This window comes from Streptopelia decaocto (assembly GCF_964273445.1).
Source record: "Streptopelia decaocto genome assembly, chromosome: 10".
NCBI lineage: Eukaryota > Metazoa > Chordata > Aves > Columbiformes > Columbidae > Streptopelia > Streptopelia decaocto.
In genome coordinates, this window is record NC_138665.1 from 5,696,731 (window position 1) to 5,724,018 (window position 27,288).

Genomic DNA, 27,288 nt, shown 5'->3' on the forward strand with positions numbered 1-27,288 from the left:
CAGAGGCATGTCAGCATTTTGCTGAGTAAGTGTGGTGCGAGCTCCCTATGTAAACAGGGATCAGTGACTGGATGAGAGAAGAGGGCTGTTCTCCCAGGGCAATGGCTGTCTCTTGCATGCACCCCAACCTTCGCAACCCCTGCAGGGTTTTGTAAATTAAATGTGGGGCCAGACTTTGTGAAAAATATATACCTGTGGAAATGTCAGTCTAGGTAACTCCAGTGTGTCTTCCTGCTTTGATACCTATACGTCTGTGGACAAAATTAATCCTCCTGGTTCTTCCCATCCTCTCCATCCTGATTATTCTTCTCTCCACAGGGGAGGAAGGACTTTCACTGCTCTCAACATCAATAATACCACCACCAGTTGCTCTGCAACATGGCAATGGGCAAGCTTAAATAGCACACTTACTGCTTCAAATTGGTTGCCTGTAGGGTCCTGAAGGAACTTCCCATCAAATGCCATTAGCCAGTTTCTTCTCTTCTGTTTTGCTATTAGTCAAGTGTTGTTTTTCTCTGAAACATCAATAGCTTAAGTTAGGAAAGGAGAGGTTTAGACCAGTATTTTCATGATGAGCAGACAGTTCCTCTTAGGTATGTGGCTGGTGTGAACTGCAGACACGTTCGGGGTCATGCTTACTCTGATCTTTGCTAGTGGCACGTAGGAGGTCAGTCTGCTGAGGAGAAACACTCCAACGTGATCCAAATAAAGACAGATTCTTGTAATTTGATTGAGACATATCAGAACCTGAGTAGTGTGTACAGTTTGTGCAGAATGGAGAATGATTTTACCTTCTGGCGTTTCAGTTTTATGTTTTATATTTTACTTACTTTTGCTTTCTCTATAATCATATTTACAGCTCATACCCACAAAGGCTTCTCAGTTTACGACTTTATTCTAGAAAGTGTCACATCAAGAAAAAAATTCCGTCTTGTCAGACTGCAGAGATTCGCTAAGACTGGCTCTGATCTCTTACAAAAAGAAAGAGAATTTTATCCTAACTGCAGCTCATTCTGGTTTGGGATTTTTCAGTGGTCTGTCACTTTTGAGAACATTCCTGTAGATCTGCCCACAGCAGATTTGGAGAGGCGGGTACCACTGGCTGATGTTATTGTTACCAAGCAAAACCTGATCTCTTTCAAGGTAACTGTGCAATATACATAAAATAAAAGCTTTAAAAGCAAGACAAATAAACCTAAGCAAACAAATTTAATTCTACACTTTCAAACCTTTCAGCATTGCAACAATATTATGAAAACAATTTTTATTTTTAAACATTTTTAGTTGGGTTTTGCCAGTGATTTGAGCGTGTGTATTCAAAACATACTTGAAGTCTGAAACTAAATGCTAATGGATAAATGCAAAAGCTGGAACTAAAATAGCACACCCCAGGGGTTTCGCAGAAATGTTCAGCCAAAATCAATTTTTTCTTTGCTCTTCTTTCCCTTTACTTTCCATTCTGTTTCCATGCTCAACCCACTTTCTACATGTCTTCAACAGTAAGATTTTTAAAACAAAGACTCTGTCATTCACCGTCATGATGAAGGATAAAGTGTTTCAAAAATGTGTGCATGGAGCAAGACAAAAGTGAAATCCCACTTCTTCCATCAGGGCTAGATACCATTCATTTTTAAACCTGCTATTGTCAAATATATATGTGACACTTTATCCACACAATTAAAATTAGCAGGGTAAGAAAACAACTTTCTTTGCTCTTTTAATGTTTGGAGCGCAAATGCCAAGGCGGCACAGCAGCTTTCATAACAAACCTGTTAACCCCCACATGCTCTGCTTAATTATGATTTCTGGCTTCCTCTGTTTCCCCTCAGGCTACTGGCACTATAAGTAAACTGGCACAGATTGTATTTATTCTGAACATGCTGAGCTGCAACGTGCAAGTGGTTCGGCAGGTGTTTCACAAGCAACTGAGCCGTTCCAGCAGTGAGGACCGGAGCCGTCTGACAGACGAGCAGCGCATCTAGCGGGGAACAGAACTGATGTACCCCTCCCTGTCACCATGGCTACCACTCAGCAGACATTTTTTGGGCAAAAGTGCTCATTTAAGCAACTGCTGATTTCTTATTCCCGCCCCTGCATCACCCTCTCCATTGGTCAGGTACAAGTGTGCAGCAGGCCACAGCACTTACCAGATGAGGAAACTAGTCCTGATTCAGCTGGAAAATAATATCTTTTTTTTTTTTTGACTCATTTTTTCCCAAACAGTTTTCTGATTCAGTTTCTCCTGTAGCCACACAAACACACTGTGCCCGTGTAATGGAGGAGATGGCAGAAGAGCAGGGACAAGTGGCTTAAGACATGTGCACTACAGGTGATTTAAGCAGCATTATCACTGGGCGCAAGCGACGGTGGAGCCGGCGCTCACCCCAGGCTGTGGTTTGGTATCTGTCTGGCAGTGCAGGCTCCTCAGCACTCTGTGCGGCCCCCTCCCCGTCCCCTCTGCCACCTGCTTGCAAGTGGTTACGCAGCTGCACGTGTGCCTGAAGAATGATCCAGTAAAAAACAGGTACTGTTATAACACTGCAGGGGTAACACATGAAGGATATCACAATTCACTGGCAGACTCATGGTTTAAAGCCTTCGGGTTTAAGGCTATTATATCTGTCAAAGTGACACAGTCACACGGGTAAGGAAAGTGTGACTTTCCTTCCCTACATAAGTTCCATGGCTGGGTGCATCTCTCCAGGGAGAAGCGTTACAAAGCCTTGTTCACAAATCTGCTATTAAACATGTGAGGCTGTTAAAACATCACTGTGGATAAAGGATATATGGAACTGAGTGAAGGTGGTGGTAGAACGTCAGGCTGGGAATTAAATAATATTGCAAAGCTGCATGAAAGTTACTTTATCTTAAAAAAAAAAAAACAATCTAGAGAAGTCAGAGCACATTTGAAATAAAGTGTTTATGGTTTATCCCTTACAGTTTTCTTTTCTGGCAAGATTCTTTTATGACAGGTGATAATGTAAAGCACTTGCAACAGGGATGCTATGAGTTTATACAGGTTTTTTATATTGTTATGTAAATGTACGTAGGGCATATATTTATATATTATACACCATTTATACTACCTATTATATTAAATATTATAAATACATATTGCCACAATATTTTTGCTTAAAATCTTCAAAAACACAAGCACAGTTCCCAGCTCGTCAGGTTCCAGCAGTGACACTGCACGCTGTTGTCAGCCTGCCCTGCTGCACAGCGGCAAAATGTCCTGTGAAAACGTTATATTCCCCACCAAGCCTGATGCCACTAACTACACCCTGCAGAGCCAGGCTGCACCAGCGGTGCTGTGCCTGCGCAGAGCCGTGTGAGACTCCTCAGAAATTGTAAAAACCTGTTAAACCCAGTGAAGAATCACTTGGTCCACTTTAGTGCTGTAAGGAACGTTTAATGAAGAACTGTTGTTTTTACCTAACTGGGGACCTGGCACCTGATCCCAGCAGGGGGGAAGGACCAAGAGACATCAGACTATGAATCCTTAATGTAAAACACAGTATTTTCCTGGAATATATACTGACACCTGTATACATACTGATACCTGTATTTACAAGTTAATCTAGGGGAAGTGCAGCCAAAGTACCAGGAATCCGTATCATAAATAGATTGATAAGGGGAAGGGTATTGTATGTGTTGGGATGGTCTGTAAACCCTGAAGTACCAACCAATGGGGAACAGGAGAGGGAAATTGCGGCCGGGATTTTGGGGGGATATAAGCAGGGGCTTTTTGCCCTATTAGGTGTGCCGACCTTTTTAGGCTTGCAAAATCGTTATTAAAATATGCTTTGCCGAGAGATCCTGCCCGGGCCTATTATATTTGCAAAATAATTGTTTCCTACAGTGCCAAAGTTACAAGCAACTTAAAAAATGAACACAAGCTGCCTGTCCTTGAAAAGCCAGGAGTTTCCCACCGTGGAGGGAGGCACTGACTCCAAGTGTACCAGCAGCGCTGTGCACTCCGCGGCGGTACTTTTCAGCTGTGAGAGCGGCATGGCACCTGCCTCCCCGCAGCCACCTCCGCGCGGGTGCGTTTCTAAGGACCGGCGGTGCGGGGCCCGGCGGCACGGGGCTCATTCCCAGTCACTCCTCGCAGGGGCGGTGGGTGTCGCAGCCGCGGGCTGCGCGGCGCGGGCGCCCATCACGTGCTCGGTGTGTTGCATTGTGCGGCGGAGGGAGGGCTGGCCGTGTCAGTGATCAATGTCATGACTTCCTCCTGGCGCTGGAGCAGTGTCAGAGCACAGCTGAAGGAAGCCGATTACTGCTGGTTTCAAATTGGCTGGGAACAATACACACGCACCCGCACGGACACGCACACAAACAGGCGCGCACTCACGCCCGCCCACCCCGCACCCTGGCTCCCGCGTCGCCGCTCCGCGCCGGGGGGGAAGATGAGCTCAGGGGACGTCGTTTGCACTGGATGGCTCATTAAATCACCCCCCGAGAAGAAACTCAAGAGATACGTAAGTGCAGAGGCTCTGCTGATTTTTTTTCCCCCGCTAAAGGGGTTTCGGCATGTGCTCGGTGTCTCACTCTGCCTTTGAATTGTCTCGCCTGTTTCGGCTTCTCTTTGGACCAAAACAAAAAGATTTACAAGTCCGTGTACTTACGGAGTATTTTAGTTTTCACCGATATTCTTGTGCCCTTTGGAATTAACCTTTCCTGGCTTGTAAGATTATAATACTTGAGTTGTTATGCAACGTATCTTAGGTTAAAAACCACATTTCGGTTTCAGTTAATGTTACTGTAACTAACAGAATTGTTGTAATGGGATTTCAGATGTCTCTTTTCCAGGGAAGGGCAAGAACCTCATGAAAAAAACCCTAATGCTTTAAATTCTGAGGCTCTGCTTTGTTAAGATGCTCCGTAATTTCTATGACACTTGCTAAAGGCAACATCTGCAATAGATTTATTTACCAATTTCATACGCCAGATGCGGCTGCCAGCACAAAGCTTTACTTTTTGCCTGCGATAAAGGTCCTTGAAGATGCCATGCTGTAAAGTTGCTGATAGCTGGGAGGTGAAGGGGGCTGGTGGGGAGAGGCCAGCGCAGCAGGCAGAGCTGCGGCTGCCTCATGTGCAAAGGGGGCCCCTCGTTTCGTTCTGTGTCTGCCTGCCTGCTTTTCTGGGGGAAAAGCAAAAAGGGGGGGGCTGGGGGGTGTTGCAAGCTTAGCAAACTGTAGCATTGCAGGTCTGCGAGGAAGGCGCTCCGGGCAGAAATAAATGACCCTTAAAAAAACACTTGGGACAGCATTACAAATGTAAGCCCATCGTGGGCCATTTTGCATATTCATTTGTGATGGTTCTTCACCAGGCGTGTTTTTACTGTTGTGACACTTTTGGAATTGGTAATATTCGTTTGAGTCATGCACTTTTAACCTAACTTACCCCGGAGCACTGCTCTGTACTAGAAGGATGCCACCGTATGTGTCTATCACACTCGAGCCATATACATAGCTTACATCATTTGTCATATTCACTTCTGTTTATCAGCATTTTTTCTGGACTGCTGATGTCAGCTTTTTCTAGTAATATGAGGAATAACTGTCTCGTAAAGAATGTGGTGGATATCATTTGGTAGTATATTTTTTCTTTGCACTGAAAACTAGGAGAAAGGATAATTTACTGATGTTAAAATTTAGTTTTAACTTATTCTAAGCCAGAGTTTCTTCCTTTCGATCACACTATTGCACTGAAATGGCTGAATATTTGCTTTGTTCAGCTAGCACGTTACAGTTCTAAAATAATGACAATTATGTGTCTCAAGGGAGCTGCAACTAAAATACGGATATCTAATTTTTGTTGTATTTTGTAACAAGCGTACTAAGAGCGCTGTATAGCAGGCACTAGACAATGTAAGAGCCACTGATTCACCCAGCTGGTATCATTAGTAACTCTGTCAGTGAAGCTATTTTTGATGACTCAATATTCATAAAAGGGCAAAGTAGAGAAAACAGAATGTGATAAAGCTGGATTTGAAAGCCCCCATTATACAGCCAAGATAATAGTCACAACGGGGGCTCTGATCAGCTCACAAGACTAGTTGCAGTCTGCTCTGCTCAGATTTTGCAGTACAAAACCTCGGGAAACTGGGTCTGTGTTATTCTTCAAACATCAACCACTAGATTAGCCAGATCTCTGCAGATTAGGCTTTGTTTTCTGGTTAGGAGGATAAACTACTCCTTTGTCCATAATAAAGCAGAACAAAACCTGCTGCAAGTACAGCAAAGATTAGTGTCCTTCCTTATATGACTGATTACACAGTGGATGCTACAAACCAAATAGAAATTGTCTCTAACCCGCTGCAAACTATTTTTTGCCACTTTTTATATAGTTTCACCAGGATGGTGGCTTGTGCGTCTTGCACTGGGATGGTAGATAGTTCAGGCAGAACCACAGCGACTGCTTAAAAACAACACAAGCTTTAAAACAATGACTGTTTAAACTGACTTCAGTAGGTGTCAAGTGTCAACCGCTTACAGGAGAATGGTGTTGGCTCTGCTTCTGAACTGACAGCATACACAAATCCCCCAGCTTTACACCACCCTTTGTGTTCAGCTGGCAAACCCCATGGTCTGGGCTGGAGCTTCAGGGAGCTTCTCCTGCGCTGGGTCCGCGGCTCCTTGCGGCCTCTCCGGGGCGGCAGTCACTCGGTTGCTCTCACCGGGTTGTCTCCCAGTTCACATTTTCCTAAGTTCAGCATCCAGCCTTTGTAAGGTCCAGGCTGAGGGTCTCCACACAGATAAATTGTCAATCCTCAATCTAATACAATCATCAAGAAAGTCCAGTTAATTGCAGTGGAATCTGTAGTTAAGAAACCAGACAAAGTGATGACTTCAGGTTGTGTGATGTAGAACTGCAGATAGTCCCACTGAAGCCACTGGAAATATTTACAGTGTTTAAAAATCAAACAAATACATCTTTGAGAGACTAGAGCCTCAAGACCACAGTATACCTTCATTTATCCTTGTTCTCTGATGAAAGCAATTAGGTTTTCTACACATAAACAAGTCAGAATTTGGCTCTAGGTAAGCAGAATGTTAGTTCCAAACCTTGCAAAGCAAAAAGCAGGTGTTAAGAGTCTGTATTTTTCCTGCAGTGTCTTACAAAGCTGATGCTCTTAGTAGCACTATTCTTAGAAGTGTCTTATCATTCCCTAACAAAGGTTGCTCTCTTACATGTGCAGGAAACGAACGTGAGATTAATTACCCAAGTGTAACTTTGTGTATAAACAGAGAGCTTAATGCTAAATGCGGAGAATTCATTAGAAAGCAGAAGAGACTTCAGCAGGCAAATACTCTAATAGCAGTTCGATAGCACGTACAAGGCTTTTCCCTCTGTCCGATACCTGAACCATGAATCTACCGCATCAGCTGATCTAAAGAGGTGCTTGTGCAAGGCTTGTATTTGATGTGTGTTTCTCACTTGGTTCCAGCTTTTCTCACCAGTTGGGGCTGTGTGGGCTTGAGGGGCACTGGGGAACCCCCCAAAGTTCTGGGGGAGCTGGGCATGTGGCAGGGCAAGAGAGCTAACGAAACCTGGGAAGTGGTGAACATGCAGGTGAAGTCCTTCATGCTCCAGAACAAAAATGCTGAGTTTCAGGCACAGCTTTACACTTAGCCCTACCGGAGGAAAACCTGGCCCCACTGGAGAGGTTTGGTATTGTTATTGATGGGTCATGAGTACCAGCCTCTCTAGGAAATTAGATGTCATGGGAGAATCTACTTCATGTCTGATGGGTTTCTCAGTGCCTTAGATTAGTGCTGAATACATTCAACCAGGGATTTAGATTAGGCATTCAGAGCCACAAGGGGAAAATTGCTCATGTTTGTTAAAAAAAAAATGTAAAAATCAGAAGGCTCAGGATGGTGTTGTTCACATATCCCGATTCTGTAATGTCAGCCTTGAACAACCAGCTTTTGATGCTTTTTGTATGGAAATACATATGCTCACTGGCTGGTAATATTTGTTTTCTGTTTATTGAAGAAGGAGGAGGATGGTTTCATGGCCTAGAAAACCAAGGAATTACTACAGCTAGTGCAAAAAGTCACGATGAGGACAAAAGCAACATGGAAGAAGGCACAGAGGATGTCTGTCTGATGAAATGAGACACGAGTGCCATTGAGCAGACACATTGTTCAAGTGCTGATAAGGAGAAGGAGATGGGATTTTTAACAGGCAGCTGCTTTCAGCCCGTCCTCAAATCGCCTTCCCATAGTTTGTCCCGGGCGTGGGGAGCAGCAGTGGTGGTTACCAGCCTGCCCGCCGGCTCTGCCGAACACCGCTCCGTTTGTTACTTACCCTTGGTGTTAACTTCTGTGGTTTGCAATAGTAGAGGGCTATGTACAGATGCTCGCTTGTTGTGAGGCAGTGCAGCTCCACTTAAGTCAATGCTGCACAGCTGTACCCCAGCTGAAGAGCTATTTTTAATCTTCAGTCCTATACAAATTGATGAGGGAAGACCACTTGCTCAAAAAAGGCAAGTTTCCCGCTTTACTTGAGTGACTGGATTCTTCAAACATCATTGAAAATCAAAATTCCTTGTCAGCACCTCTACAACAAGAGTCCAAAATGGACTGTGTGTTAGAAAATTTAGCCTTGCAGTTCGTCGCACACTTGGAGTGTCTGACCTGGGGAGACAAACTGAGGCGTAAATTAATGTACCAGGCTGCAAAAAGCTGGTGAAGCAGTGTCCGTTGCTGCTGTCTCTGCACAAGGGGCAGTAATGCCATCAGAAGGGGACAGCGAGAAGCTGCAGACGGGTGTCTGACTGTTGGGGGGACCCACCAGAACTTGACCACAGCACCCCACTGCCAGGGGTTACGAGATAAGAGAATCTAGGCGACTTCTCCATTTTTAGCTAAGTTCTGGTGTTTATCAGGAGAACAAACGGGAAGTTACTGGCCACTGAGAAGAAAAACTAAAGTAGAGTTATGGAAGGGTTTGCTCAAGTAATAGGAACCAGAGTCCCACAGCAGTGCGGAGGGTGGGTGGCATGCGGAGCGGCCTCTGGTGACACTGCCACCCTCCCCTAAAAAAAGTCCCCAAGTGCTGTGTGTGGTCAAGTACTTCTTCTGCTGGTCTGGGATTTTGGGGGAAGTTTCTGAAAAATAACTGTCTGGGAGAAATCTGAACTGAATTTTTGTCCATAAGCCTTTTTATTTCCAAATGCCTCATACCAAGCCTCATCTCTTGAGCTCTGTCCCCTCTGAACAGAGGGTCACAGCCACCTTTCACACCCTGCTGGATCCAACATCCCCAACTCTCACTGAAATAACTGACTTTATTTACCCAGTTTGTGCAGGTTTTGTAAATCTAGTTCATAGGCCAGGTGGAGGAGTCCTCTGTGATGGAGAAAATTGACTAAACCTTTTAGCTGGTTCTAGTTTTAAGCTTTGTACCTGTGTTTTTCCTGCAGTTACTTCATTGTCAAACCCAGCGTATATTCTATCTGGTTTGCCTATGCAGGAAGAACTCAGTTTTGAGAAAATGAAGCGTTTGATATGGAAGCTCCTGTGGTGCAGACTGCGTGTCCTGTTCTCTGTGAGATCCTGAACGATTTGATCTCACTGGTAAAATAACAGCAGAAAATTTATTTTAGGGAGGAGTTTCCATCATTTGCCTTAAACATTTGTGATTAGCTAAGTGCAAACCAAACTGTTTTCCACCACTTAACATTGTTTTGGGAGGTTAAGTACGATGTTTATTCTAGGCCATTTTCTTACATTTTAACCATGTTTTGGTAGTTTAAACGCAATGTTTAATGAGATAGGCTGACTTCTAAGAAGAAAATGATTTCTAAAAAACACTGCTGTTCTTGGCAACCAGTGTATCAGAATGTTAAGCAGAATAATTTCCCTTGGACTATTTACTTGGGTGGAGCCATAATAGCCCCGAAGCCCCAGTTTAATCTTTGACTACATGTTTTCAGTGCACAGGAATGTCCAGCTATTGGTTTCTATTCAAAACAGAAACCCCCAAGTTATCAGGTCTTTGCATTCAAAAATAGAGGCTTAAAAAAAACATGCTAGGTTGAAACAGAGAAGGAAATGTTAACTTGAGTGGTAATTAAACTAGCGATGCAATCAAACATGTTTTAGAGGGAAAAGCATTGCAAGTAGTACTTCGGTGAACTCTTCCTTGTAGCATGAAAACTATAATATGGATAAACACATTACTTCTATCAATAATGCCTTAAAATGCTATGAATGTGTATTATGCCCATTTGGTATGTATTTAGAGAAAGGGACAAGTTTACTCCTATAATGTTACTCAGAGAAACAGTCATTTTATTTGCTTTCTTGTCCTTTTCCTTTGAGTTGGAAATGAATTAGTAATGTGATAAGACAAGGGAAAAAAGCCATCTTTGAAATGAAATTTGCATGTCAAAACATCGTGTCCAGCCAGATAAAATAGATTTTCCTCTCTCTCATTTAGTTGTTGAATAGCTTTATTTTTTTGCTTTACAATATCCTTCAGTTGTTTCAGTTTGTGTTGCATCAGGGAAAACCAAAACAAACCAAAACACCATACACACACACACAAAAACCCCACAAACAACAAATACATAGCCATGCACAACTCAGTTTTAAAATCTGCTGCAACTTGGTATTTGTTAAACGTAAAGCAAAATTGATGTCTAGAATCCATTGCAGAAAACCGCTCCCTTTCTGAGGCTAACTCGTTATTGGCTTTGCCACTGTTAGAATGAGACGACTGTTCTTAGAGATGTTGTTACTCCCTTCCCTCCTGAGCGCAGAAGCCCCACCTGAGCCCTGCAGTCAAACTGCTTTGGCGCTCCCACAGAAGCCCCGAACAGCATGTCAGTTATTCAGTATCCTTTCCCATAGAGTGTTTTACAGAAAGGCAGTAAAATGTCATTATTAGTATGACTTTAAAATTACGTAAACAGAGGTGTTAATTTCAATGGAACTTAGATTGTCATCTGAAAGTTTTTTACTTGTTTTTGACAATGCTTTTTAAAATACAATGTTTTCTGTAAGCCCTGTTAGTGACAATTATTCATTCCGCCTCCCAAGTCTCAGGGACCATGGGTTGTGTATTCATATTTCTGTTGGACAGAACAGTGGCCATAACGAGACCCCTTCTAAATTTGCAACTTCTGTAATCTCAGCCGAGCGCGGAGTTTGCGAACAGACTGGGTTTGCATACCAGGCTCGCAAATTGTTTGTACAAGTTCAAGGATTTTACAGTTGTGAAGCCATTTTTTCAAGCTGACACGAGCGGGTTGTGCCAAGGAGAAGCCAACAGTTGGGAACGAGCGTGAACTATGTTTTACTTGCAGACTTTACAGACCGTGCAGTAAAACCACGAAGTTTACAGAAGCGTTGAGTTTGTAAACGCTGGGAACGCTGACCGTGTGTGCCTGCTGCAAAGCTGCGCTGCCGAGCCCTGATGTGGATTCCACGGAAAAGCCACCAGCGTTCGGAGGTGACTGACTGTGTGCTGATAGAATCACTGTGAGACGAGAAAAAGCATCTGAAGAGGTGCCAGCTGAGTTTACAGTAGCAATGAAGCAACAGTTTCATGAGAACTCATACACTGCTATTCCAGCTACTACATCTGCATCATTTACTAATATTTACAGTGGAAGCTTTGCAAGCTTACAAAGTTTTATTTTTAATAAGTTCAACATTTTGAACCCATCCTAAGAAAATTATTGGGTTCTCACTGAGGTCTTCAGTTTAAAAATAAGAAGCACTTAAGTAGCTCAGGGAATTGCTTTTTTGAGATACTTAGGCACGTTGCTCTCAGTGAAGCAGGATTTGCAAAACGTTTTTGCTGGGTGCTTCTCTGACTCCAGGCCTGTTTTTACAGGTCTTCACTGGCTGACTTTCCCTGTACAACAGTGGGGTTGGGACTGTCAGCTGAAAATGGGACTGTTACCCCAACTTCACTTTGTGCTTTTTACAATGTTCCTTTTTGACAGGTAACTCTGAGCATCCTGTCACCCTTGAGCTATGGGTTGTAAAATAAAGGTTAACTGGTTTTGAAAAGTGACGGGAAACCACCAGATGAATCCCGTCATTATTTCAGCATCCTCCCCAAACTCCTGCTTTTGTCTGTGCTGAGCCTGAGAATATTCAAGTTGAAACATCATTAAGACAAACAAACGAGCAGGTTGGGGGACAGTCTGACTGGCACAAGAAGAATGGTGATGGTGACACTGCTGTGCGTCCCTCTCCATTGAGTTTGCACACTGGAAACCTAATGATACTGGCTTGTAAAGGGAGAAACAGAAGCATTTGTTGACGTGTTACTGGACTGCTTTGAGTTTTCTTATGAAAAATATGTTATATTTTTTTTCTTTTCTTTTTTTTCGACTTCACAACTGAAAGTACTGTTGCTATGTTACTGTAATGGTGTGTAGGCTGCTAAATAAATAGAGGGAGTTTAGCCCATGCCAGAAATAGAAAGCCAGGTCAGAGGTGACATTTGGGACATGTTGAGAAAAAAAAAAAAAAAAGAGAATATATAATTATTTCTTTCCTTCCTATCATTCTCTTCAGTCTCATTAACCCCAGACTACTTAGAAGGAAATTACAACAGAATTTCTGGACATGTAGAAGTACTAAAAATTGATAGCTTTGGCATTCCACTAAGTCTTCTGGCTTTGTTTTTTGCAAGATCAAGTTTTCAAGGGAAACTGGTAGAACGGTGGCACCTCACACACTGGTCGGTTGGCTAGCTACTGAGCGGTGTCGAAGGGCACGGGGAAGTGCAGAAAATGCACTCTACAAACTTGTGCTCAGAAGGGAAAATCCAGCAGAGGGAACAAGCTTTGAGAAAACGTGCTCCTGTGAAGCCAGAAACGGGAATTCTGAGTCCGTTGTCCTCTTTGGGACAGGCTGGCAGGTTACAGAGGAGCAGATGCACAAGGGTACTGAGGCTCTTGTGTGAGTAGCCCGAGGTACGTGCTTGCACCTTCAGCTGCCCAAACACGTTTGTAAACCTGGCCTGCGAATGCGCACAAGTGCCTCCTTTGTACAGCCGGGCCGGTTTTGTCCCTCCTCATCCCACCTGCACGGGCTCCTCACGTCCAGAGCTCAGCACAACCACCTCTCATGTAAGCTCCAGCAGCTGATTCAGTAAACAGTGGGAACTGCAAGCCACTCCTGTGTCAGCTGATTTAGCAGATTTGTAATTAATCTAGAAGATTTTACCCTTAAACATATATGTTTACTTATAAACAAATGATTAATGTGACACAGTACAAGGCATCTAATTTCTTTGTGAATGAGGGAAGAAGCCCACAGCCATAACCTAAACCAGTTCAGTGCATGCAATCCCATTTCAGATTTCTTTGTGGTATTTCTGTAGTTCCACAAATCTGTTACTTTCCTACAAAGAACCAATGTAAATGTACCCTCTACTCAAGAGACCTTTGGATCTGAGGCATTCCAGAAAATCCCACATTTACCATAAAACTTATAGAGGATAATTAAATTAGAGGGTACAACAAGAGCCAATGATGCTAAGTGAAGTTATTCTTGTTCCTAAATTTCAGGAGTTTTTAAATTCATTTTTTTAACACTTTTTGAATGGAGGGCTGGAATTTGAATGGCTCGGAGTATTTCCTAACATGATGGATGTGAATAGCAGGATTTTAAAGAAACTTTCCTAATTTTCAGTCACAAGCCAACCCCTGGTGCCTTAGACCTTGAGATATGTTCATAGAATGTCTGAGGTTGTGTGTCAGAAAATGAATGAGTAGTTTAGGATCCATCAGGGTTGTTTATTTATTTACATTAGGAGTTTGCCGTTGCTACAGTTGGAGACATTTCTTGTTTTCTAGCACAACCAGTATCCAGCCTGAAGGAGGGCATGTTCAAGGCTTTCTTGTGGACTTCAAACCCTCATTTGGGCTCTGTCAAATCCTTTACCCTTGCCAGAGACTGCATTTATCTCAGATCCTTAAGAGCAATTATCATGAATTATCTGTCTTCAGAGTGAATAAGATTTTACCAGGCATTTTCTACAGAAATCTCCAGCCAGGAGAACTGCAGCCTCCAGCATGTCCTTTCCAGGGCTTTGTTGCCCACGCTCAGCAAATTGCCCAGTTTCAACCAGCAGCAGCAGCAGCATTGCTTAAATGGAAAGGAGGATGAATTGTATCCTCTGCAGCTCTGTTACATTATCCTCCTAAAGGACCTATTTGCCTTTCGTTATGTTTCCAGGTCCTTTGTGCTTGAAATGATCCTCTAAACTTTATAAGTAAACTTGGTTTGGTGACTGGTAAATTAAAGCTGCGTGGTCTTTGTTGAGGTGAACAGCTTGATTGTTCAAACTGAATGAAATTACGTCGAGGCAGGAGACACGGCCATGTTTCAGATATGCTCTAGTTAGCTAGGTGAAGATTAAGCGTCTTTACACCGCTGCTTTAAATCCCTAAGGACTCCCCTCACTGAGGCACTTACCTTGTCGCGGGATCAGAGATGCTTCAGTGAAACTTGCCTTTCGAGAATGGGCGACACAGGTTCGGGAGGTGAAGAGCCGGAGGGAGCTTGCGCGGAGCGGCAGCTGTGCGGTCCTGTCCAGAGCGCCGTGATGGAGAGGGACAGGCACAGAGATGCACCCCGGCGACAGCTCTCAGGGACATTTTCAAGCAAATGATTTGCATGTAGTTTAGCAACCTGAGCAAAGTGGAGATTTCAGCAGCGGTAGCCCTAATTCTCATATGCTCAGAACTTACTGTGCACCCACAGGCAGGTTTCAGTTTGACTTGGTTCTCGGGTTTACGGGGTTTGGAAGTGGAACTGGGATCTCTATATGAGCATATTGGTGTAGACTTTAGTTCAGAGATGGTGTTTTGTTGGTTTTTTTTTTAAGAAAGTAACTCTTTTACGTGCCATCTATATGTAGGAATAGAAGACAAGGAGCAGAGGAAAAGCACTCAGATGTAAGACCATGTACTATTAGTGGTCTTAAGACCTATGATCATTTTGTTGCCGGGCAGCTGGTCACTTCTGGCTTGCACCTAGGGTTGCTGTGCTTAAGGAACCTGCTCTAAGCTGAAACATGGTCATGCACAATCACTCCAGGTCTAGTTCATGGTGCCAGGTTAGGGCAGAGTCTTCATGGTTCCTTGCTGGGACTGGCAAGAAAAGGCATATGAGCCCACACAGCAACTGCAGCAAGTAAGTATGGTGATGTAGCACAACTGAGTTTATACTATTAAGCAGAAGACTTTTCCAAAATAAAATGCACCCATAATGGACAGAAAGGCCAAGTAACACTTGCTTTAATAAGCTGATGGAATTGGGTGGGTGTGCAGTCAAACCTGAAGGTGAGATCTGAAGCTTTCACTTGCATTTATCAGTTTGCACAAATCTGCTTGGAATACCTCTTTGTCTTCTCTGAAAAGGTTTCAGATATAAAGTACTTAGACTTATCAGAAAAAAAAATAATCTGAAATAGAAGTGGCACCTCATGTTCTCTAGCAATACAGCAGCTTACGGAGAAACCAGAAGCCAAAAACTGCAGTCTCAAATTCTAACCCCTTATGACCATGTTTATGGGGAACATTTAAACAATCTGAGCAGTTTCCCCTACATATTCCTTACTACTAACAGCCTTATGACTGGCGATATCTTGTCTTCATTAAACACTGAACTTGAATATCAGATTTGAGCTTCAGAGTTTCCTCTTTAGCTTTTGTATCAATTGCCTGGATGCAGATCAAGCACAGAGCCATGGTCCTCAGCAACAAAGGAATGGGGAGAGAAAAGCGGAGAGGAGGATTCTGCCTCCAGATGGAACACCCCAGATCTGCCGTTATCAGAGCACTGGTAGCTCCAGTGTAGCTGGGAGAGGTGGTATGTCATATGGGAACTGCAGCATTTATCAGCTTCTAATTGGAAACTGAAGACAATGAATGAATAAGAATACACTAACACGTACAACTTCACTTTATTTTGTGTAACGTCCTTTGCACAAAACTTTCTACTGAAAGAGATTACAGCCAGATAGAATTATGGTGAAAAATAAAAGCAGAGTTGCAGAGAAATTGGTAACTTCTTAAAAAGAGTAAACTGTCACTGAAAAATCTCACTTTCTATTTGAGAGAGAAAATCTATGCATGGTGCAGCCATTTTTGCTTTGCCTGGCGTAAGATTTGCATGACTCACAGCCAGCAGCCTGCTGAGGACCTAGAAGTACCTGACACAAAAGCAGATGCTGGCGGCTGGCCGCTGGCTGGGGAATTCCCATACCGTGTTTGAAATGATGATCCTGTTTGATGGGGCAACACACAGAGTGCGAGGCCAGTGCTTATGATGTTTCTCCCCTAGGTAAGGTTATTCATCTGAAGGGTGAGAGACAGTCTGAAGGCTGCTAAACACCTACTGTCATGGTAGCAGTTGGTCCCAGATGGTGGGGATGGGTGATGTAATGGATCAAGCAGGAGGAGAAAGTTTTCCAATGGGAGTGTGTAAAGTCTGAAAGGCTGCACGCAGGAATGAAGAGTCGCAGTCCTAATTGGAGTGCGCGGGCAGCCGAGCAGATGGCCCAGCAGAGGAGCTGCTGTGCACCGCGGGAGGTGCGAGAGCAGGAGGGTCGCGGCGAGGCTCCCGCAGACGCAGCCCTGCCCCGGGCACGGCACGGGCAGCACCAGCTGCCGCGTTCCTCACTCCAGCTGGGCCCTCTGCCCCCCGTCAGGCGCTTTGCTGCCTTGCACACCGAGCTTTCCACAACCACATTTCATATGGCTGGTATGCATTGCAGCAATTTCCTCCCTTGTGCTCTGCCTTCCCTCCCATCCCCAGAAGCGCAGGTCCTTGCCAGTCCCACTGACACCGACGTGACATCTCTGACTTCTCCTGCCCCGGGCCGTGGCTCTCAGGCTGAGCTGGCATGTCTCTCAGGGTGGAAAACCTTCCGCTTCGGCCCACAGAACAGCCTCACTGGGATGTTTTGGGCTTATTGCCTACTATTGCAGTTGCTCCAGCAGTGAAGTCCCGTGGCCAGGGGGATTTCATGTGTGCCATCTGTGACTTCCACCTTCCCATATAACAGCAGCCCTTTATGAATTTTAGGGAAAAACTTCAGAAAATCTCTGAAAGTCCATTCTTTGTGTAAGAATTACCAGTTTGCATCCGACTTTCTCCAGGGCACCTGTTTTGCTATTCTACTATTTGCTAATCTACTATTTGTGAGACTTTGGGGCTCTGTTTGCGAATCCGCTATGCAATAATAGCTGGATCCTGGAAAAGGCATCTTTACCACTAATAACTTAAAGGAGCTATTGCCACCTCACAGTCACATTGTGCTGCTGCTCGGTATAACCGCGTAAGTAGCACTTTTTTTTTTCCCAGTGGTTTTCTAACAAACCTCTGTTAATCCAGAGCAATATATCCGTATGGGGAATCCCAATAATCCATGTTTTGTGATACAGCAAAAATCTGTCTCACTAACCAGTTTACATGTAACGTTGATGAAATGACTACCACTCAGTTTTTTCAAGAAGCTCCATTTTCAATGCAAGGAAAGTTACATAGGTGTATAATTATGCATGAATTCAAATCGCTATAATTACACTGATAAACATCTTCTCAGGTGTTTCTGGGATGAGTGACATCTTTTTATCTTAAACTGCTTGTGAAGCAATATAAACTTAACAGAGTAAAATGTTCTTTTTCCTGTGTCAGAGTGTTCCCATGGCGCACTTATGCCAGCAGGTACGTGGCAGCCCAGCTCTGCTAGTAAAACTGCAGAGGAGCCCTTAGACCAAGCAGCAAGTCCATAAGCAGTGCTAATCCGTGCTTTCCCATATTCTGTCCTGTCAGGTTCCTTTTATCATGCTGCAGTTCAGGTTTTGTGCCTCCCTCATCCTTGGTATATTTACTCGAATTGTGAACAAAGAGATTCTTTAAACCTTCCTGTTTTGGTGACGGGGCTCTGGAGCCGGCAGAGACAAGCAAAGCACTGAGCTCATCCAAGGGCAAACTGTCATCTCCATCATGGGTTGGCCCACTGGGACAACAGCAATTCTGTGAGCCCCCAATGAAGGTTGTTTGGACCAGACTAGGATATTTCACTATTGGACCTTTAAAGTGTGTTTAGCAAGGAGAATGTTCTGATCTTCCATAATTAAATTCTGTATGTACATCAGCCAAACAATTAAAAATACAGCTCTATAAAATAAGACTTTCTGAACTGTCTCTCAGCATCAGGACTGTGAGTCCAAGTGGAGGCTTTTATGTTAGTGAGGGAAAAATTAAACATCAGCATCTACCTTATTGTCAAGAAGCAGAAGTATGTTAAAAACTACGTTATGCTGGCTCGTATTTTTTCTACATAAATGAATTTTTTGTGCATCGTGCATGCTTACAGTAGAACAGTTAAATAGGAAGTAGTGAAATCTACTATGATTTTTACATAACATTTTTATAACATACTTGTGCAATAGAGTAGTTAGAATGCAATTGCCAAACCATGTTTTTTCCATGCTTGAACATTAGTGGCCATCTGCAAAACTGCCTGCCGTCTGTATTCAGTGAATTGGCTGAACAAGGAAGTCGCCTCCAAGGAAACAAAAATCAGTTTTATGTCTTTGTGCGAGTTGACTTTTGCCAGGAAGAAACATAAAGAGGACAAAAAATATCTTGTGTGCCACCATTCCTCCTTGGCGATGGTGTCAGCACCGAGGTGCTCACGGACCCCGTCCGCAGCCGCCGGACTTGTCCAGGGACTGTCCTCTCATAGCAATGGTGACAACAGGTCTGATGTGTTCCTGATAAAGACACCAGAGGAGCCGCCAGAGCAGCAGAGAGAAATGCCCAAGTGCTGGAAAAACCCCTAACGCTTTGCAGGAAAAGATTGTCAGAAGCACTGACCGCTTCTGGCACAGGCTCTGCCATTGCTCATCCCTTTGTGCCGGTAGCACTTTTAATTGTAGCATAGCAACTTATTTGAAAAACTCGGGCTGAAACGGCCAGTTATCACTGAGCTCGTGCAGGGTGTTGCCTCTTCTCTTCCCAGTAAAAACGCTGAGCAACAAACGGGGTCTGTTCTGGGAACGGCTACAGGCGCTCTCGTTATTGAGCAGATAGCGGAGCCCCAGGGCAGGCAGCAGCAAGGGACGGGGAGGGGGGACACGTCCAGCACCTGTTGGTGATGCAGTTATTAAAAATAAATGTTGACTTGACAGACTTCTAACCAAAAACCTGTTATGTCTAATGCCCAGCTCCTGCGGTCAGGGGTATAACTGATAAGGCTAAGAACAGCTCAGCTGAGTGGAAACAAGAGCTGAACTATTCAGATGGTCATTTAGCTTCACGAGATGTTGGCAGCTTTGGCCCCTGTTCTTGTGAAACCCATGGCTGACTACATTATATTACTATTTAATATATATATGTATTTATTATTTTTTATATATATTATATTTTTGTGTGTGGGTCTTGCATTCCCACACCATAAAGCCACTGCCTCTGTCCTGCTCCAGAGTTTGGTGTGTCAGACACAGCCGAGTGCGGATCCGTTGTATTATATATTATAATATATATATATTATACTATATATTACTTACTATTATTCCTGGATTTTCTCAGTTTTTTGGTGTAAATGTAAATGTAATGTAAATTACTAATTTAGTTCAGTGGAATGAGTCTAACTGTGTATGCGTAGTGCATTTAGTGCTTTCAGTCTTTAGCTTATAATTGCTCTTTCCTGAATATGATGCTGTTGGGAAAATTTTTAGTTTCACAGTGTCAAGCCATTAATCAATCAAGGACCAAACCAGAAGCAGAGCACTGTGGAGAGGATTCTTAAGTATCGCAAGTCACTGATGGTAAAACCCCTGTGGAAGGGGTGCCTGGATGCAGCTTATGCTCAGTGCAGCCCAAGACTTGAAGGTCTCTTTAGAGGGCTCTGGCTTTGCTGCTTTTGATATATCCACCCGTCCCGCATTCTTCCCGCATCCATACAAGCGCTCCCCTGGCCTCCCGTGCTAGCCCACAGAAAAATGAAGTAGCCATAAGCTTAGGGAATGGCAAACAGACAGAAAGATCTCTCATTGCTCTTTCTCTCCCTTGAACCGCAGCTTTAATCAGACGTTGCGACCCAGGTTGTGCAGCGGGGCTGTACTGCCCGTGAGCAGGGCTGTGGTCCTGGAGCGGGACAGGAGCAGAGCTGCCTCTCTCCAAGGTGTTTCTAACGCAGAGCGTGTGGCATCCGTCACGTAACACCGCGACAAAACGGCCTTTCTGACACAGAGCTGAAGCAATTTGTGAAGTGAAATTTATCGTAGGTGTATGTCATGGCTTTTTATTTAAATGCGGATTAGAAAGTATGTATAGCAACAGTCTATTTCTAAAAAAAATTGGTTCTTTACCGCTAAAGAATGAAAGTGAAAATATCTTGGAAAACGATGAAACAAAGAGTGCTATAGCTCTGGCTCTGCAAAAATACAAAAAATGAACATTGGATGCCAGAAATGGCATGGGGGAAGGGCATAGGGTTATTTTAGTGCCTCATTCACCTTCAGTTTCAAATTCTTGAGTTCCCCTTTTATCTGTCTAATAGGAATGACCACAGAATCAGCTATGGAGAAGGAGTCCTGGATTAAACAAATGCAAAATCCTAATCCAGCTGATTTTCAAGGCAATTTGATTATTCTGCTTAATGTTAATAAGAATTGAAATAAACTGTAATGGACAGGAGGCTCAGGTTACAGGAGGAAAACTTGCATTCAAGGAGGTGAACAAAGATGTCCTTTGGCATATTTAAAATACCAACAGGATAGTCTTCTACTGGATGTATTGAAAGATGCGTACCCAAATATCCCCACATTCCTAGATAGGCTTCAAACTCTGTCTTCATTTTTTTCAATAAATCATTGTGTAAATTTATTATATTGTAACTTCATGACAGTAGCAATGCAATAATATTAGTAACCACTGTAGTTCTCAACTTTCATTAAGCAATAAGAAAGTCACAGAATAAAATGTAAACATGTTTGATGGGTTTAAAAAAAAATGAATACAAAAAATCAGTAAGACCAGAAGCTCTGTAGGTGCCAAATTATTGTTGCAGAAGTATTCGTTTTATCTGTGGGTCATGATTTCCAAGAAACGAGTGAAATATGTAAACACTTCCAAGCATTTGTCCCTTTGGGCACAGGGTGTGTTAAACAACAACAACAACAAATACCTCATGGGCAGAAAAGAATTGTTGGCCAGAGCATTTTAGACAGAAGCCAATAACATCTGACTTGGTGAAAAAGCAAGAAGCAGCAGCTTGCAAATGGTTTTATCATCCGATTATGGAAGTTCTCCATTCAACTGAGTTTTAAAATGATGTCTCTTTCAAGTTTAAAGAAACAAACTAGAAACCTTTTTCTGTAGTAGAATTCAGAGCAGGAGATGGTTGTGGTAACTACTGGCAAGCAAACAGTAAATACTCTGAGAGGTGAAAACCACAGAGCTGGAAATCATGCTCTGCTAAGCTGGGTCAGATTCTGTGCTTGATTACACTGCATGAATAAATGATTGGAAGACACGTTTCAAGTGTGTCTTGTCAAGTGAAAAAAATAATGCAAATTCTTATTTTTGCAAAGCAGGGTAGAAATACGCAGGAGAGCGTGGCATCATTAGTTTGCTGCATTATCAGTTTAGAGGTGCCCTTTTGAGTAATAAAGGTACAAAGAGCCCCTTGCTCCCAGGCTAGATAGTAAGGTTTGTAAGATTGTATAAGCATCTAAATCCATTTTGCTTCCTGTGTCAGCTCTTTGATGTTGTTTTGATCCCACAATAAGAAGTAAATCGGTATATCAAAGATAGACTGAGAATCCGTGCTGATAGTGTGAATGAAAACCAGCAGCATCCAGACTTCTGTTGGTACAAACATTAAATAACGACACTAGGACTGTTTCATCTAAAACAAGAAGCACATTGTAATGCCATAAAAATCAGTAAGGTTGCTTCTTCTTTAAAATCTCCTGGAACCCAGCTGAGCAGATACTGTAACTTTTGGGGCTGCCTGCTGGTAATAATAATGCTTCATGTTTCACCTCAAGTATTCATCCAATTTCTGCTCTGATTGCATTGAGAAATAGCTATGGCAGTGCCACAGCAAGGATCAAAGAGCAAAATCCTTGGAGTTCTACCTGGCATAGACCAAGGCCGTCGGAAACCATGAATTCCAGGCAGCGTTGGATGCAAAACCAGAAAGTGGCTGAGGCTTTTGTGTTGGTAGCAATCCTTGACATTTCCCCAGTGAAGTCCGCTTTGCTGGGCGAGGAGTTGGGTTGTAACAATCTCCCTTGCCTTCTTTGGAACCTTTTTGGTTTTCTTCCGCATCTTACAGTCACTCCGTCAGCTCTCTGAAAATACTACTTTTCAGCATGTTTCTATAGTTTGAGACATTACATTGTATCAGTATCCTGGTTTTGGCTGGGATAGAGTTGATTTTCTTCCTAGTAGCTGTTACAGTGCTGTGTTTTGGATTTAGGATGAGAATAATGTTGGTAATGCACTGGTGATTCAGTTGCTGCTGAGCAGTGCTTATACTGTAAGTCAAGGACTTTTCAGCTTCCCGTGCTCTGCCAGCGAGGGGGTGCACAGGACCTGGGAGGGGACACAGCCAGGACAGCGGACTGTCCAAAGGGACGTTCCATACCATATGAGCTCATGCTCAGTATATAGACTGACAGGAGTTGGCTGGGGGGCTGGCTTGCTGCTCGGGGACAGGCTGGGCTTTGGTCAACAGATAGTCAGCAATTGCACTATCCATTACTTCTTTTGCATAGTTTATTAGTATTATTATCATCATAATCATCTTCCATTGCCATCCTATTTAACTGTCTTTATCTCAGCCCAAGACTTTTACCTTTTTTCCAGTTCTCCTCCCCATCCCACCGCAGGGGAGCAGGAGCGAGCGAGCGGCTGCCTGGGGCATAGTTGCCAGCTGGGGTTAAACCACAGCAATCACTTATCTTTATCACGCATGGTATGCGTGGGTTTTGTATGCGGCTGATTATTCTTGTGACCTGCCGAAATCAGAAAAGGAACTTTTCCCCTTGTTCCACTAAGGCCAGGATGCCATTCATCATCTTCTAGTGTGATGCTGTTTTCTTCCTCTGTGGTCTTCCCTCTAAATCAGAGTCTTCGGGAACTGAAGAGGCACTTCCCTTAGCATACCCCTGGAAAACAGATCTCTGGCATTGTGCACAGGCTTCCAACATAAAGATCAAGACAGCATCCCCATATGATTCTTCCTGGGCTTTATAAACCTTTTTCAAAAATATTTTTTACTTAGGAAAAGCTTTTCTATCTGCAGCAGGATTAGATCAATCATTACACTTCTCACAAGTTCACGTGTACGTTTGTCTTTTACCGTCTCTCTCAGCCTGCCTTTTAACAGCCTCCTAAAAACATCAGCACCATTCCAAACATGCTACAGCCATACTTACTCTTTGGTTGAAAAATGTCCATAAACTTATGTTTTAGAATCCCCTTACTGCTGGCTGATTTAGCAATGTTTGCTTTACAAATCTTCGTCCTGACCAGGGGGTATTTTACCTCCCAGTTGGCTTCATTTGAAGGTAGCAGTTAGAGCGAACATTTTAGTAATTGCATTGACAGCACACAATGTGGTTGGGTTACTGCCCGCAGCATATATGTTGCTTTTTACACTGCATCCTAACAAGTCTCATTTACAAACTGCTTCTCTGCAAAACATGGTAAGAAAGAGTCATAAGTGAAGGAGAAGAGTAGGAGTAGCTCCGCATTCAGATCTAAATTTGTGCCAAGCGTGGGACGAAATTTAAAATAAGAAAAGATAATAGTTGGGGTTCTGTTGTTTCTTCCCACCTCTTAGAAAAGTAATTTTTGATCATAATCTTTACCTTTTCGAAAATGTAAATTCAAGTGATGGACCTTTGCTAAAGTGTTTCGTGAGTTAAAATTAACCCTGAAAGTTAACAGGAGGTGTTACTTGTTCTGCATTTACTTCTACTTTATTTTTTCATATCTGACCAGAAGTGGGTAGCATGCAAATGACTCTTTGTGGTTTAAACAAATAAGCCATGAAGGCTAAAAGAGGAAAGCAGTTACTGCTTTCTGTGTACAACCACTGCTTTCAGATGTCTCTTTTCTATCTGCTAATGCCTGTGACTGTGGCTGCATTTTTGCTCAAAAATTATCTGTGTTGTAGGGGTAGGAGGGATCAGAGGGAGGGATTTTACTAGTTGGGTTTTCTCCTTGAAGGGAACTCGTGCAGCATCCCTCCCCTGGGAACCAGCAGGACCTGGGGAAGGGCACAAGCAGGAACCTTGTCTTTCCCTGCAGAACGTGAGAGATTTGTTATTCAAAATGTCAGTTAATCCGCCGTAGGAAGCTGTAAAGGTTTCAAACACGGTGCCCATCCCTGAATTCCCCTGACAACGTCCGTGGTTTTACAGACGTCGTTCCTCCACACTGTTCTCTGCACTGTTGCTGTGTGCAACACCCAGACAACAAGGGCAACACCTTAAAAGAAAATCTCTCTTCTCATTCAGAGCCACCCTTTTGGGGTATTATGTGCAAGAATTGTCTCAGCCTTCACAGGACATAATTTGTCTCTTCTGTGCAAATTTGGCCTTAAGTCTGTAGACAGCACTTCACATTGGCATGTTTTACTGAAAGCGAGAAGAAAACAATTTAATTATATTTTTCCTATTCCTCTTTAATGTTTTAGTTTATTTTTGTCAACTTTGAGCTTTTGGGTTTAATTTGGCATAGATCATTTTCACTTAAGACGAGGCACGTGTCTCTAGTGAACTGTGCACTCTCACAAAGATAGTTGTGCTGCTCCTGTTAGACATCTCCTTGGTCCTTGCTCTGCTGAAAGGTTTGATGCTTCCAGACTGGTGTTCTTTTTCTGGTGGTTTATTAGTCAATCATAAAGGTCTTGCTTTGCTGTATTCTCATCTATTTTATTTACAGATGATACACACTTCATGGCCCTCTAGTTCATCAACATTTCTTTATAGAGAATAAATAGAACAGAAACACCACAGAAGGATCAATAACCGTTCTCTTTGTTTAAAATATAAGTTACCCTCTATATTCAGAGCTGTTAGGCATCCTTCGCGCTCCTGTAGGTCTCCTGAAATTGGATCAGACATTTATGTAGTTGAGAGTTAAGCATTCTAAAGTTCTAACTGCTTTGTTCTTCATTTGTGATGAGTCTGGGTCCTCACGATGCATTTCAGCCTTCAGTTTACATGCTTGGAAAGTGTTTGGTTAGTAAGCTGCCCTTCTTTATAATACAGTAAAAAATCAAAATCTGTGGTAAATTTGACTTTTTCAGAGAGCGAGAAGAACTGGAGAAACCAATTGCGCTGAAGCAGCAACACAATGAAGTCTTGCATAGGGAAATGTCTTTTGGTTAAAATAAACACTAGAGGTTTTGAGACACAAGGTAATTAATTTGACTGCAGTCTCGCTTCTTTTAGACGATCCTGCCCCTTCTAACTTGAAGTTTCTAGTTGCTGACACAGCTGACATTGAATGGGCCACTGCTGTAGGGAGAGAAAGACTGCAAGTGGAAGGGAGGTCTAGAGCTTGAACAGAATCTTTCCCGTAACTTAAGAAAATAATAGTGAGAAACCCTCTCTTTATGAGCTTTCTGAAACATACGGGTTATGAATACACAGAAGAAGAAAGACCAGTTCACAACATTCATACAGTCCATTAGCCTTAGATTGATTTACAACACGTTTCTGAGGATATTCTGGCTGGGGGCTGCCTGTTACCAAGGGGGCTGTGCAGAACCCACCCCTCAGTATCTCCTGGAAGGGCTGAGGTCTGACAGCATCTGGGCTGAGCGCCTTCTAGGTACCTGGGAAATGTACTGCCTTGTTGTCCAGACTTCAATTTCTTTTCACAACTATAGGTAAAAAATAAGCGTGTGATTCAGAGTTTGGCTTTAGCTGACCCGTGGGTCGAGCTGCTGTTGTTTGTTTTTGTAATTTCTATAGTTACACTGGAAGCTCTCTGGGCATTTAGGTATTTTGACTGCCGAAAGCCAGAAATAACTAGTTGGAATAAAAGTGTTAATAGTCTGATGGTTGTGTGTGAGTCATAGCCACAGTGGCCTTTGAGACAAAGAGAGATTGCTCCCAGCACCGCTGTGCAGAGAGCCCTTCCTCTGTGCAGCCTTACACACTGATTGCAGGTCAGATTTAAACTTCCTTACTCAGAACACAAACAGCTCTTCTATCTGTACAGTCCGAGCTCCCATACCCCGAGATCCCTGTATCATAGAATTACAAAATCGTTTATGTTGGAAAAGACCTTTAAGATCATCAAGTCTAACCGTTAACCTAAGACCGCCAAGTCCACCACTAAGCCGTGTCCCTGAGTGCGACATCTACATCTTTTAACACCTCCAGGGATGGCAACTCATCCACTCCTAAAGAAACACCGAAGGGACTATTGCAAGGTTTGCAGAAGCAAACCCTGCCTTGTGCTCTGCTGAACCCCAGGAGGCTTCTTCCCAGGAACCTCCCGGATAGTGAGGGGTTAATCATGCCCGCTGGTTTTGTATGGCCCACTTGCAAATCAAGATTAGTGGGCATCCAACACTCAACACCTAAGAAGGTTTCCATTTACCTCTCATGCACAAAAATTCATGTATGGTACTTACTTGCCTCTCCATGGTGCACGGCTTTTCCACTAGAAGAGGAAGTGTCCTCTCAGTTTCATGCTCTACACAATGTGTATGTTTCAAATACATGCCATAAAATAGCATTTTTCAGAAAGAAAACCTTCAGTGTCTTTGCAGTGAGAAGATGGTTAAATAGGAGCACATCACTTAGTTGGAGTCAAGATTCTTCACTTCATCTTGCCAAGCACTGTTCAGACTTTGAGCAGTGAAAACAGCAGGGAAACTTGGACTATAGCCCCCCCAAAATGCGGGCTCAATTCCTTAAAGTATTTTAGTTTAAATGAGGTCAATGACTATTCCTGAGCTTGCTGTGAAGTGTGTGCCCAAGTACCTACTGGAACTGGGATCTAAACTTGGAGGGCAGATGATTCGGTTATAAATGATTTGGCTTTTTTTGGTACCCTCAGGAGCCAGTGTTCAACAGAAGAGTTTATGTCAGATTGAATTTGGGAGGTTAAATACTGCACTTAGGCTTTTATACTTGAGAGGTAGGGTCTTTTCTAATTGTGCTAACCATGCGGAAGCCTCAGGATCACATTGCTTTACGGTTTTTGTTTGTTTGCGCTGTGCTCAAAGAGCCCTTATCTCACATCACTTTTTGTG

General features: G+C 43.3%; 1 protein-coding gene across 4 annotated transcripts in view; it reads left to right on the forward strand.

The window, feature by feature from the left end:
* The first annotated feature begins 4,170 nt into the window (after positions 1-4,170).
* GAB3 (GRB2 associated binding protein 3) overlaps positions 4,171-27,288 on the forward strand; it is a 66,878-nt gene continuing 43,760 nt past the window's right edge. For 3 of the 4 annotated variants that reach the window (XM_082061987.1, XM_082061988.1, XM_082061990.1), the window contains exon 1: positions 4,171-4,481. In XM_082061987.1, coding sequence (XP_081918113.1) covers positions 4,224-4,481 — 258 coding nt within the window. In that variant the 5' untranslated portion in view covers positions 4,171-4,223. Of the gene's footprint in view, positions 4,482-11,323; positions 11,470-27,288 lie in introns of all 4 variants that reach the window. The other variant, XM_082061989.1, reaches the window with a different exon arrangement.